We start from the raw sequence: 12,843 nt of genomic DNA on the forward strand, positions 1-12,843 counted from the left end.
TTTCCGTCCCTTCGATCGGGCCTCATCAATGACAACTCTCAATGAAAATATATAATCCAAGGTGGAATAGGTCTTCCAAAAACGTGCTTGTTCCCTAGTGCTATGCGCATGTCCCTCTATAGAGGCACTGGCCTCAGACTTGAACATTGACTTGTAAAGTTTGGCCAATGCGTAGCCAATCATGATGGTGCGGTATTAGGGTAGAGTGTAAAATATACTAAAGATTTTAGATAAGTAGATCTATTTACCCTAACCCTTGGGTTTAGGATTATTGTTGGAAAGTAAAGACTATGGAATTCGTGGTGGATCTCATCCCCGACGGATGGACTGTCGTGTCCAAATCCCAGTGATTTACTTGCCACAATTGTTGATATTTTGCTTGATGCATTTTGTCCGAGCATGAAAGATTGTATTCCACATTGATTGTGATATGGTACCGTGTGGTATAGTGATCTTGTGAAGGCAATTCTTTGGGAAGATCATTTGTAAAGCAATGAGAGAATTGATTAAGAAAGTGTTCCATTTCCTTGGTAAGTTGATTGAAATAAGATTTTTTACCCTAAAAGAGTTATGGCATGAAGACTTGTTGCAAGGAAAATCAATACTCAGAGAGGTAGATGCTTCATGATGCGTGGTATTTCGTCCTATTCATGAAGGTCATTTTACTTTTTAAAGTACGAGATATTGTATTTGAATAATTTGGCTTTTTGTATAAAAAAAGACTCTTATACCTTATACTTGGAAATACTTCTACAATAATGAAATATATCAAGGGGAGGTCGAGTCCATTTTGGCCCCACTGTCATGTGCATCTCGCACTTGGATGCCACGTAGACATATCTGAACAAGAAGGTGCAGGACTTGGAGTGGAAAACTGATCCCATGTGAGCCTAGTCCGGGACGGGTTAGCCAGGGTTCTACTCCATGCGTCCAAGGTCAGGTGTGCATTGTCTTGCACATGAAGCAGTGCCAGTCCGTGCTGTGAGTCTCCCTTTGGAATGATGTCAGTGGTTATGTGTATCTGGTATGATACTGGACGCCAGACCTCTGTGTAGACATGTAGGATTTGCATGTAGAGATGGGGCCAGCCCATAGGGCTACCCCAAGATCATTTGTGGGCATGAAGGGGCCAGGAGGGCCCCGGCTCTGCCCACCAGCCATGTGATGGGTTGGAAGGGTTGTCGGCCAGTCCTAGGGCCTCAGAACAGGTAGCTGACAGGGCATCGAGCCCTTTAAAGCTTGTCGGCCAGGTGTGGGGCAGCCCACACAGGCTGCCCAGCAATCCATAGCCATGCGCATAATGGCCAGCCTTCATAGGTGTGAAAACGATCGGTTTTTTTTAGCATTAAATGCTATTGCTGCTAGTCGTGAGCTTTTTCAGCAAAAAGACTCCTGTAGAACTGGCCGACCAGCAACATGAAGGGGTATATAAAGCCCAGCGATAATTCGGGTCATTCATCTCATATCTCACGAAGTGTTGCACCTACTCAAGGGCCTGGACAGCCAAGGGAAAAGTTAACGCAAGGGTGAAGGTTGAAGGTCAAGGGAAGAGATTCATCTCAGCCAAAATAGGTCAAGTCAGTCTTTTATTTTCAGATTTTGCATCATTCTAATAAAAGCAAATACACCATTCGTGGTGGGGGCCCTACAGAGGGTATTCAGGACCCAAGGACCCAATACTGTGTCCTCTTCTCCATCTCTCTCTCTCTCTATTTTTTTGCACATCTACTCATAGTTTTGTGTGTTATTCTCGTTGTGAACGATTGCTGATTTTTGAGCATTGAAGTTACCGATCTACCCTAAGCTTTCGCATGTCACAGTGGTATCAGAGCCTACTTCAAGTGAAAAGATTCAGCAAGAAATCAATTTTTTTTTTCTTGCTCGTGTGGTTGGTTTTCAAACTCTAGTGGACCACCCCTTTCGGAGTGACTCCTGTCCCTCCAAGGACGGTTGGTTTTAGTCTCCGGAAGCATCAGGAAGTCTCCCACACACATAGTGGATTGCGCTCCGGAAAGGTAGTGCATTTTCTTGCTATGGCGAGCTACGACGACGAGAGAGAAGAAGAACCTTGGGACCGAAGTGCACTTGGCAGTCCATCTAGGGCATCAGGCATGAGTGTACCAGAGATGTTCCAAAAGATGATACGAGCAATAGCAGAATAGAGTACCAAGTTGGAAGAGCAGAAGGCGTAGATATTGTGAGGGTAGAAGGACGAAAGGACCAGATATACGAGAGATTATAGTAAAACCACAAAGCATGAAATATGTGAGTGAATATATATAAAAAGATGATTGTAGATATGTACAAGAGCCCTTATATGAGAGGTGACTCTGAACAAAAAGAAGACCAGTGCTGAAGTAGAGAAGGATGTTGAAACTGAAGCACGGTCGATGACGAAGGCTCACGTCGATGTGAGGCAAAGCACTCCGAGGTGATAGTGGCAGTGGAAAACGATGACGATGATGGTGGTGCAGTCTTCGATGACACGGGTGCTTTGTACTTGGAGTAGAGAGGGTTGCGGTCCCGAGTGGTGTAAGCGCTGGTGACACGGGTGTTGCGTACGTGAAGCATAGATGGCTGCTGTCCTGATGTGTAGCAGAGAGGGTTGCTGTCCCGATGTGTAGCAGAGAGGGTTGTTGTCCCGATGTAGCAGAGAGGGCTGTGCCAAAATGCACAAGATATGCCGGATGTGAGCCCTGATGTATGCGTCCAAGAAGGCTAAGATAAACGTTGATATAAACTTTGACGTAAGCCTGATGTAAGCGCAGAGGTGGGCTGATGTATAGCGCAGCAAAACGCAGGTATCTGCTGAAGCAAAAACGTTGATGCAAGTTGATGTATAAACGTTTATGTATGCTCTGATGTAGGCGTTGACAAGTGCTGAAGTAAAACGCAGATGTGGAGCAGAAGATGCCTGATGTAAGTGCCAAGAAATAGCCGGATGTTGGCTTATGTGAGCCTTGAAGTAGGCGGCTTGGACCAACAGAGGAAAACGTAGATATGAGCCTTTGCTTGTAGGGGGCCAGATGGTACTTGATATGGCGATGAAGTACATGAAAAATGAGTTAGAGGCCAACACTATATATAGTGAAGGGGGGGTGTTGGTCGGTCACCATAAAGGTGTAGGCCAACAGCCAAGACAAAAAACCCCAAAAATATAAAATATAAAATATCTAGAAAGTCTCTTTTTAAGGTTGGAAAAAGTGCTGTTTCTTCACCGATACTAGCTTTGGAAGAGCGCACCCGTTCTCCAGCTCCGCGTTTTCCGTCTCCTTATCCATCTCCTTCTGTTTCCCAGATTCCAAATCCTCTACAAAGGGACTCCTTCGAAGGGTCACGATTGTAGCCGAGTTCGATGCTTGAGTTGCAGATGCGTGCAATGGAGATTTGACAACGTGAAGACGACTTCATGCGACGCGTGGAACATGAACAATACCTTGCGGCTTTGGACGCAAGATTGACACTAGCGGCTTCCTCAAGTCATTTTCTCGAGAAAATGAACTTCAGTAAGTATAATGGTAAACTCGACCCCACAACTCTTCATTCATGGTTGCATCAATTTGAAGCTTACTTTGCGGCAGTTTGAAAAAGTGATACTGACAGGGTGATCTTAGCTAGTTGGTACTTGGAAGGTAAGGCCATTCCTTGGTGGTTCCCATGTCCACACCAGATTAGGTATGGCAGCTTATGTTTGGGACGAGTTTGTCCTCGACCTTAAGCAGCGGTTTCTACCGCTCCATTACCTTGAGCGACTCGAAGACGAGTTTAGGGGAGCGCGGCTAATCTAAAAAGTGTGCTTGTTCCACTTGACATCAAGAAGGAACTTGTGAAACCACTGAATGCCCAAGATTATGTCTGCTTCTACAAGAGAGGCAACCATAAAATCACGCACAAACTCTATGTTTTGAATAACTAATTTAGCACCTAGAGCTTCAAACTTGACGCTTGTCGCCATGCCTATGCTAAAAACCTCAACTTACTTGTCCACTAAAGTCAGGACGAAACGGGCACACCGAGCAGCCTATTCTGTGACCACATCCTCTGTGATGCCGCTATCAAATAAGACGACTCTCTGGCCCAGAGTCACATGGGGACGGGGACGGGGACGGGGACGGGGACGGGGACGGGGAAGTGCCGTCCCGGGGACGGGGTCGGGAACGGCAAAAAAAAACCTCTTTTTTAAAAGCAATTTAGGAGTTGTATGCATGACATACATATAGAGACACACTTTCAACAAAATTTTACACCGAATAGACAAAAAAACAAGAGTCATTTTGAGCAAAATGCGCTAATAAAACATCGATGGCACACTGATTATGTGATTGATAGTCTGATAGATACAAAGAGATAAGTACATGCCTCATGGGCAGTGAGGGTTACAAAAAAGAGTGGGTACAAAATAGGGATACTAGATAGATCACAATAGATCATGGCCATTGGCAGTGGGCACAAAAAAGGTGAGATGGCTCAAGGCTCAAGAGTCAAGCCTCAAGCTCCTGAAGTGCTAGCCTGGCGGGAGGCTTGGAAGTCGAAGTCGTCGATGCCATTTGAAGCCTCCTCCTCCCCCTCAGGTTGTAGCTCCTCCTCTACCTCCTCAAGATGCTCCTGAGCTGCAGGATCCTGCTGTGCCATCTCCCATTCGGTGAAGGGATCCGCCTTCCCTGTTGCTGTCGCACATAGCATGCGCAAGTTAGCGCTCACAAAAACCAAATCACTTGCCCTTTGCACTTCAAGGCGGTTCCTCTTCTTAGAGGCAATGTGACTGTAAACGCTCCAAAGTTGCTCCAAGCAACTAGAGCTCACAGCCTGGCTAAGGATGCGAATAGCCAAGCGCTGCAACTCCGGCCCATCTGATCCGTAATCCTCCCACCAAAGAGGAGACCCAATCTTGAGGCGGTCAAGCTGTGCATCTAAACATCCAAAAGATCCCTGCCGCGTCCTGTACTGAGATAGCTGGTCTCTGATCTTCCGCCTGATGGTAGGGTCGGGCTCTAAGCGCTCCAAAATGATCCGCCATCCCCTGCTTACTTCCTTGTTGGCCTCTTGCTTTCTGCCCTGGAACTCTGGATCAACCACAAAGGAAGCCGCATGAAGAGGGGAGTAGTAGGAGTTCCACCTGGACTCACATAATGAGTGGATCTCCTCAAACTCGGCCCTGTCTGGCACAAGCTGCTGGAGTGACTCGATCATGCGATCCATGGCCTCATAGACCTTGCCGATACATGGTTCACGGCCGTCAATGACTCGTAGAAGGTGAACAATAGGCTTGACCAAGGCATCGAGTGTCTTCACCTTCTCCCACCAAGCGGCATCGTCGGCGCGATCTCGGCACGTTCTCCCTGTTGCCGATTTTGACTGCGGCATGGCAGAAAATTCATCACTTTCTTAGGGCTCCGCCATATGTAGACAAGCGGCCTAGCATGAGGAAGTTGTATGCAAACCTTGTCTCAGAATACTTGAGGAGGGAAAGAGTGCTCCTTTTAGAGAACTCATGTCGCAGCCTTTGGTGGTTGAGGACAAAGGATACAAGCTGGTTAGCCTCCTCAATGGTGGGTGCAATCCATGGCAAGGCACCTATGTCTTTGAGGAGGTTGTTGAGACAATGGGCCATGCAAAAAGAAACTGTGATGGATGGATACATTGACTCAATAATGCTCCCGGCTGCCCTATTTGACGCCTCTCCATCCGCCACCATGCCGACCACAAGCTCCGGCCCAATGACCTCGATCGTGGATGCCCATTCCGCGGCAAGCACATCCACGGCCTTCCCAGTGCCACTCGCATCATGTGACTCCATGAAGTACACTTTGCCCCTTGAGTAGGCCACCACTCCATGGATGGAACGCTTGCGCGTGTCACTCCATCCGTCTACAATGAGAGAGACTCCGTTAGTCTCCCATGTTGCCTTTGTATCCGCCGCCGCCTGCTCAACGGCCAACTTCTCCCTATCAAGCAAAGTGGTGCGAATCTTTTCCGATGAAGGTGGCACATAAGAGGGGCCATATTCCCCGATCTTTGTGGCCATCTCACGGAAGTAAGGAGACCTATTTCAAGTAAGGAAAACCATGTAGCATGTTAGCTTTTTTTGGCAATATGACAAATGCTTTGAAGCATGAGACATTAAAAAAAAAAAGAGTGAAGAGAATTGAGTCTCGACTCTCACCGTGCCGCTTGAAACGCAATGTGGTCGTGGTAGAAGAACCTAGCCACCGACCTATCCACCTCATCCTTCAATTTTGGGTTCCAATTCTCGTTAAGAGTGGATTGACGGCGGATGGGAATGGAGGCACCCGATGTGGATGGAGTGGACTTGAATGGTTGAGAGCTTGAAGCAAGATTTGGGTTCCTCTCCACCTCCATTCGCGTCGGTTGCTCTCGTGCTCTCACCACATCATGAGGATCAACGGCAACATGTCGCCCTCTCTTTGCCGCCTCGGCCGCCTCATAAACCTTGAGCTTCTCAAGAAGCTCCGCTCGCTTCTCAGGAGTAACGCGTGCGCAAAATTGCACTTGATGACCGGCCTCGTGTAAAAAGTGAGCTCGCACTTTGTTGGCGCCGCCACTTCTCTTGTAGGAACAAAGCTTGCAATTCCATGCCCTTGAACCACCGCCCACTCCACGACTAGCGTAGTGGACCTCATCCCACCATGACCATGTGCACCGCCGGCCTCCTTCGTGAAGAGCCCGCAACGGGTGGCGGCGGCGCCTTCACCTTGAGATGCCATGAATGATGATAGTGTGAGAGAGAGGGAAGAAGGGTGCAATAGAGAGTTGCAAGTATTGCTCGACTCTTGAGGCTTGCAAGTCTCAAGAGGGATGGATCATGGAACTTGGAGAGAGAGAGAGAGAGAGAGAGAGAGAGAGAGAGAGAGAGAGAGATGGCTTGGAGAGAGAGAGAGAGAGAGAGAGAGAGAGAGAGAGAGAGAGAGAGAGAGATGGCTTGGAAGTTGGCACAACTTGGAACTTTGAAGTTTGGATTTGGAAGCTTGAGGCTTGAGAAATGATTGTGGGTGCAATAGAGAGAGTGCCTTTTTTTATAGCTGGAAATCTGCCCGTTTCTGGTCGTTTTTTGCCCGTTTTTGGCCGTTGGAGACGTCCCCTCACCACGTCCCCTGCCCGTCCCGCGTTTCGGGAACGCGTCCCCGTGACGCCCTCATGCGTCCCCGTGTTGCACGGCGTCCCCTGCGCGTCCCGGCCGTCCCCGTCTCCCCGTCCCCGCGTCCCGCGTCCTTACGGTCCGTCCCCGCGTCCCCGTGTGACTCTGCTCTGGCCACCTATGTAGCCAAAGGTCTTGAGCAATTCATTGCGCTCATACTCCTGGTCATGGGCGTCCTGCTGCTTATCTTCGAGCTCCCAACAAATGATTGCTCCAACCGAAGCATTGAGATTCGAAGAATTAGGGCCAGCCACTAAAGTCTGTGTAGAAGCTAGGCTCACCACTTAAGCCCTAGAGGCTAGGGTGGTGGTCTTTGGAGTGTTAGTCTTCTTAGGACACTCCCGAGAAGTGTGTCCTTTTGTATGACAAAAGAAACACCTACCCTCCTTGTACTAAGCGATCTCCTCAGCACTCAACTTGCCACCGGTCTTGTCTGCCTCAGTTTTCTAGTCTAGAGTAAGCTTTGGCGCATTGGTTGAGTTCTTGGAGTCAGAGGCTTTCGTACTATGTCCTAGGGAAGACCCCGTCTGGTTCTATCCTTTTCCTCCCGAGGTGTTAGCCTTGGGAGTAGCCGATTGTGACCACATCCTCCGTGATGCCGCTATCAAATAAGACGACTCTCTGGCCACCTATGTAGCCAAAGGTCTTGAGCAATTCATTGCGCTCATACTCCTGGTCATGGGCGTCCTGCCGCTTATCTTCAAGCTCCCAACAAATGATTGCTCCAACCGAAGCATTGAGATTCGAAGAATTAGGGCCAGCCACTAAAGTCTGTGTAGAAGCTAGGCTCACCACTTAAGTCCTAGAGGCTAGGGTGGTGGTCTTTGGAGTGGTAGTCTTCTTAGGACACTCCCGAGAAGTGTGTCCTTTTGTATGACAAAAGAAACACCTACCCTCCTTGTACTAAGCGATCTCCTCAGCACTCAACTTGCCACCGGTCTTGTCTGCCTCAGTTTTCTAGTCTAGAGTAAGCTTGGGCGCATTGGTTGAGTTCTTGGAGTCAGAGGCTTTCGTGCTATGTCCTAGGGAAGACCCCGTCTGGTTCTATTCTTTTCCTCCCGAGGTGTTAGCCTTGGGAGTAGCCGACTGGGAAGTCTTGGGCTTTCCACCATTGTGCTTCATTTCAGCACTTTGCGCAAGCGAGAGTGCGTCTTCGAAGGTGGCTGGTCTAAACATACGCACCTCCCACTGGATTTACGTGTCAAGGCCATAAAGGAATTGCCCTTTCTTGTCCGTATCAGATAAGCCCAATTGCAAAAATAAGTTTGCAATTTTATTGACAAACTTAAGGACTGGTTACGCGTTAATGTGTCCAGTGTCCTAGTGACCATTAAGTGTGAGCCAGGAATCCCGAACTTTTCACTCATAAGTCACTTGCAAGCTAAACGAGCAATCAGGAAAGGTGCACATTGTGCGATAATTTACATCCAGACTGCCCAGACGGTGGCCAGTGCTTCCGAGAAGTATTTGGCTCTCTATGAAAAGTTTTAGAAGATTTTTCTTCGGGACAATCTTCCTTTCCAGCTTCCCCCGTCCAGACTGGAGGACCACAAGATTGACCTCCTCCCAAACTCGGAATCCCTGAGCAAGTTTTCATATTGCCTTTCCAAGGCAATGGAATCGGAGTTGGAACGCCAACTCCAAGAATTATTGCAATGTGGCTTCATCCATCCCAGTGTCGCCATTTGTAGCACCGATCCTCTTTGTCAGGAAGAAAGATGGGTCTTCTCGATTGTGTGTCGATTATTGTGCACTCAATAAGCTGACTATCAAGAGTAGATTCTCGATGCCTCAAATAGATTATATTCTCGAGAGACTGAATGGGGCTAAGGTGTTCTCGAAACTCGATTTGAGGAGTGGATACCACTAGGTGAGGATTGTTGAGGGGGACTTTCCCAAGACAGCCTTCCGTACGGAACGGGCCCACTATGAATTTGTGGTCATGCCTTTTGGCTTGACAAATGCCCCAGCCACATTCAACCGCATGATGATGTGGGTGTTCCGGGAATTGATTGGAAAGTGTGTGTTTGTATTTCTGGACGACATACTAGTATTTTCAGCTAAGGTAGAGCAGCATGACATTGATGTGGAGAAAGTCCTTAAGTTGCTGGAAAGCAACGAGCTCTACGTCAATGAGAAGAAGTCGGAATTTTATTTGTTCGAGGTTCATTACCTTGGATATATAATTAGTGCAGAAGGCATTTGACTTGATCCAGCCAAGGTGGCCTAGATTGTCAATTGGGAAGTACCACAGACTGCTTATGACATCAGATCCTTTGTGGGTATATGCCAGGCATACTCCACCCACATAGACAAGTTTTTTGACTTCTCGGCGGACCTCACCGATCTGCTAAAGGGTGTCAAGACTAAAAGGCAGCGGATTTGAACGACTCCATGAGCGTTGGAGGCATTCAAGAACCTCAAGGTGGCTTTGTCAGAAGCACCTTGTCTAGTGCTTGTCTCGTGGGACGAGCTGTTCCAAGTGATCACCGATGCGAGTAACATTGTAATTGGAGGTATATAACAACAGAATGGCCATCCGGTAGCTTACGTGTCTCGTAAGTTACTGCTTGCGGAAAAGAATTACTTGGTCTATGATCGGGAACTCCTCGTAGTTATTCAGGCCTTGAAAGATTGGAAACATTTCCTTTATGGCTCCGTGACTTTGAGGTTCGCACTGACCGTTAGGCATTACGTTGGATTCAGACAATGCCAAGTGCATAGTGGAGTGACCAACAACACCGTTGGAGCTAGATATTCTAGCAATTTGGTGGTATGATTGAGTACCTTTCAGTAAAAGCCAATCCAGTGGTGGCTGATGCTTTGAGCCGGAAGGGACAAGTAACTTTGATTTAGACCACTAGACTCAACCTTGTTGGTACAGGACTAGACGACATGAAGCACACGTACGCGGATTCCGAGGAATTCGGTACACAGTGGGAACAGCAATGGATGCCACAGGACCATGCCACTTTTTGATACGCGATGGTTGACTTTCCTACTAAGGCGATTGTGTGTCATGAAGTCGCCCATGACGCCATTACTGGTGGTCATCGGGACATGAATTTGACTTTGGAGATGTTAGAACGGTAATATTATTGGCCAAAGATGAGGTGAGATGTGTTTGCATATATGTAACAATGCGATAGTTGTCAAAAGGTGAAAGCTCCTCGTGGGAAGAAGATAGGGTTGTTACAACCTTTATCAATTCCTGAGGGATCTTTCCAAGAAATATCGATGGATTTTGTCACGAATCTACCTCCCAGTCCAAGTAAGCATAATACTCAATGTTTGACTATAATTGATAGATTTAGCAAATTTATTATGCTTATTTCATGTTCGGCCAATGTGACCGTCGAAGATGTTGCCCATTTGTTCATTTGGCATTGGTACCCGATTGGCGAGATCCCTAGGACCATAGTGTCAGACCGAGATGCCAAGTTTACCAGTCATTTTTGGAGGGCATTGTTTGATAACTTTGGTACTAAATTGAATTTTTCCAGTGCATTTCACCCACAGACGGATGGCCAGACAGAAATCTACAACCAGTTGGCCTTTGATGTGCTGAAGTGTTATGTCCATGATCAGCAAAGGTAAGTGGGAATCGTATTTGCCTTTAGTTCAAGCTATTTTGAATGATTCCTTTTCTTCAGCTATTGGCAGGACTTCATATGAAGCAACGTTTGGAAGACCATTCCAATCGCTATTGACTAGAACCTCGTCTTCAGTACTTGAAGCGAACAGATTGACGGAGTCTTAGTAGGAGATTTTGGAGTTAGTAAAAGACAGGTTGGCTAAAGCACATGAGGCCTACACTCGACAGGCCCACAAAGACTGAAGGGATATGAAGTTTTCGAAAGGTGATAGGGTTTATCTTCGCATCATGAAGCAAAGGTTGAAACAGGTGGGCAAGCAATGCCCAAAGTTGTTCTTCAGGAGCTTCGGATCTTTTTCCATCCAAAGAAAGATTAACGAGGTTTCAATGAAGTTGAAGCTACCTCCGAGTTGGACTATGCACGATGTGTTCCATGTCAGTTGGTTAAAACTATATGCATGTCCGATCCCTTCAGAAGTGAAAGACCAAGCAGAATCAGATATCATTGATGAAGCTGAAGTGATGGTTCTAGAACAGATCCTTTTGCACCACTTTAAGCATGGCTTAGGCCGAAGACAAAGACAAATCCTCACAAAGTTTCAAGAACGAGGGACTCACGAAGCGGTATGGCTTGACAAAGAGTTCTTTGACGACTATTTGGCTTTATTGACGGACTATTTGGAGGCTATGCAGCTTCAGTCAAGTTAAGCAGAAGGGGATGTCACGTGCATCCCGCACTTGGATGCCATGTAGACATATCTGAACAAGAATGTGTAGGACCTGGAGTGAAAAACTGGTCCCATGTGAGCCCAGCCCAGGATGAGTTAGCCAGGGTTCTACTCCATGCGTCCGAGGTCGGGTGTTCATTGTCCTGCACAATGAAGCAGTGCCAGTCCGTGCTGTGAGCCTCGCTCTGGAATGATGTCAGTGGTTCTGTGTATCTGGTATGATACTGGATGCCAGACCTGTGTGTAGACATGTAGGATTTGCATGTAGAGATGAGGCTAGCCCATAGGGCTACCCCAGGATCATTTATGTGGGCATGAAGGGGCCAGGAGGGCCCCGGCTCTGCCCACCAACGATGTGATGGGCTGGAAGGGCTGTCGACCAGCCCTAGGGCCTCAGGACAGGCAGCAAGCCCTTTAAAGCTTGTCGGTGTCACTAGCCTGGACATTTCCCAGTATGAAAGGGGTCTGGTGGACTCCAGGATGTCTAAATATTTGGAAAGTACAAGGTTTGGGAATGGGGGATTATCCTAGAATACAAAGGATCATACTCCTAAAATTTAGGAGAGTTGCTATTTTTTGGCCCAATTCCGATGGAAATTCTGTTCGTGTCATTACATCTGGAATTGAGCAAATACCAAGAGTTGGCAAAGTGCCTATGACAGAATGTCTACTAGTTGGGATATTTTTAGAGATAAAGATTATGGGAGAACCCATCCCTTAGATTGGGACGTGTGGCAAGAAAGTGGATCAAAGTGAGACAAGTGGCCTCACACTTGTCACTCCAGTTATTGTGTGGCTCTCCACTTGTCATTATAGCCTTCTCTTTCCATTTTCACTCATGGGAGCACCAAATCTATAAATTGGAGCCCTCTCTGCTGCACACTAGCCTCTTACCACCGTTACAGGCTGCCCTAATGATGGCTACTCTCTTTCTTGTTGGGGTAAAGGTGTTATGCCCACCCTTATAGTGTGTACAAGCCCATAAGTTATAGTACATAGTACACTTAGTACTTTTAATGTACCAAGTGCACTATGTGTACTAGTGCAATATACATGTGTGATAGGGGAGTCACACACTCTCATTCTGATGAGTTGACTTATCCCCACAACTCTCTCTCTCTCTCTCTCTCTCTCCTTGTTTCTCTGTGTATGTCTCCCACATGAATCTCTAACCCTAATTCTTCTCTCTCATCATTCAACTGGTATCAGAGCTAGTTATTTTTCTAGGGTTTCGTCGCTGCAGAGAACCTGCGTGTGCTGTATGGATCTGCGTGTTACATCATAGCAGGGGTTGGTCGCCTGTGAGTGCTGGTTCTCGTGTGTTGGACGCAGCCTGTGTGTGAAGAGGCCAGAAGCGAACCAGA

At 47.4% G+C, this 12,843-nt stretch overlaps 2 protein-coding genes across 4 annotated transcripts in view; one reads left to right on the plus strand and one right to left on the minus strand.

Annotated features, from left to right (window-relative positions):
- The window catches only part of LOC147636927 (COP9 signalosome complex subunit 7-like), a 35,976-nt gene that overhangs the window by 2,791 nt on the left and 20,342 nt on the right, over nt 1-12,843 (plus strand). The gene's annotated exons all lie outside the window — the stretch shown is intronic.
- On the minus strand, nt 4,110-5,374 carry LOC147636928 (uncharacterized). Its single transcript, XM_086799873.1, has one exon. The coding sequence runs from the start codon at nt 5,362-5,364 to the stop codon at nt 4,489-4,491; it is 876 nt and encodes a 291-aa protein (XP_086655999.1). The 5' UTR covers nt 5,365-5,374; the 3' UTR covers nt 4,110-4,488.

This window comes from Cibotium barometz, chromosome 7 (genome assembly GCF_041138505.1).
Source record: "Cibotium barometz isolate CiBa-2024 chromosome 7, ASM4113850v1, whole genome shotgun sequence".
NCBI classification, from domain to species: Eukaryota; Viridiplantae; Streptophyta; class Polypodiopsida; order Cyatheales; family Cibotiaceae; genus Cibotium; species Cibotium barometz.

Excerpts from the sequence above, each read along its gene's own strand:
- LOC147636928 (XM_086799873.1), bottom strand. The coding sequence starts at position 5,364 with ATGCCGCAGTCAAAATCGGCAACAGGGAGAACGTGCCGAGATCGCGCC.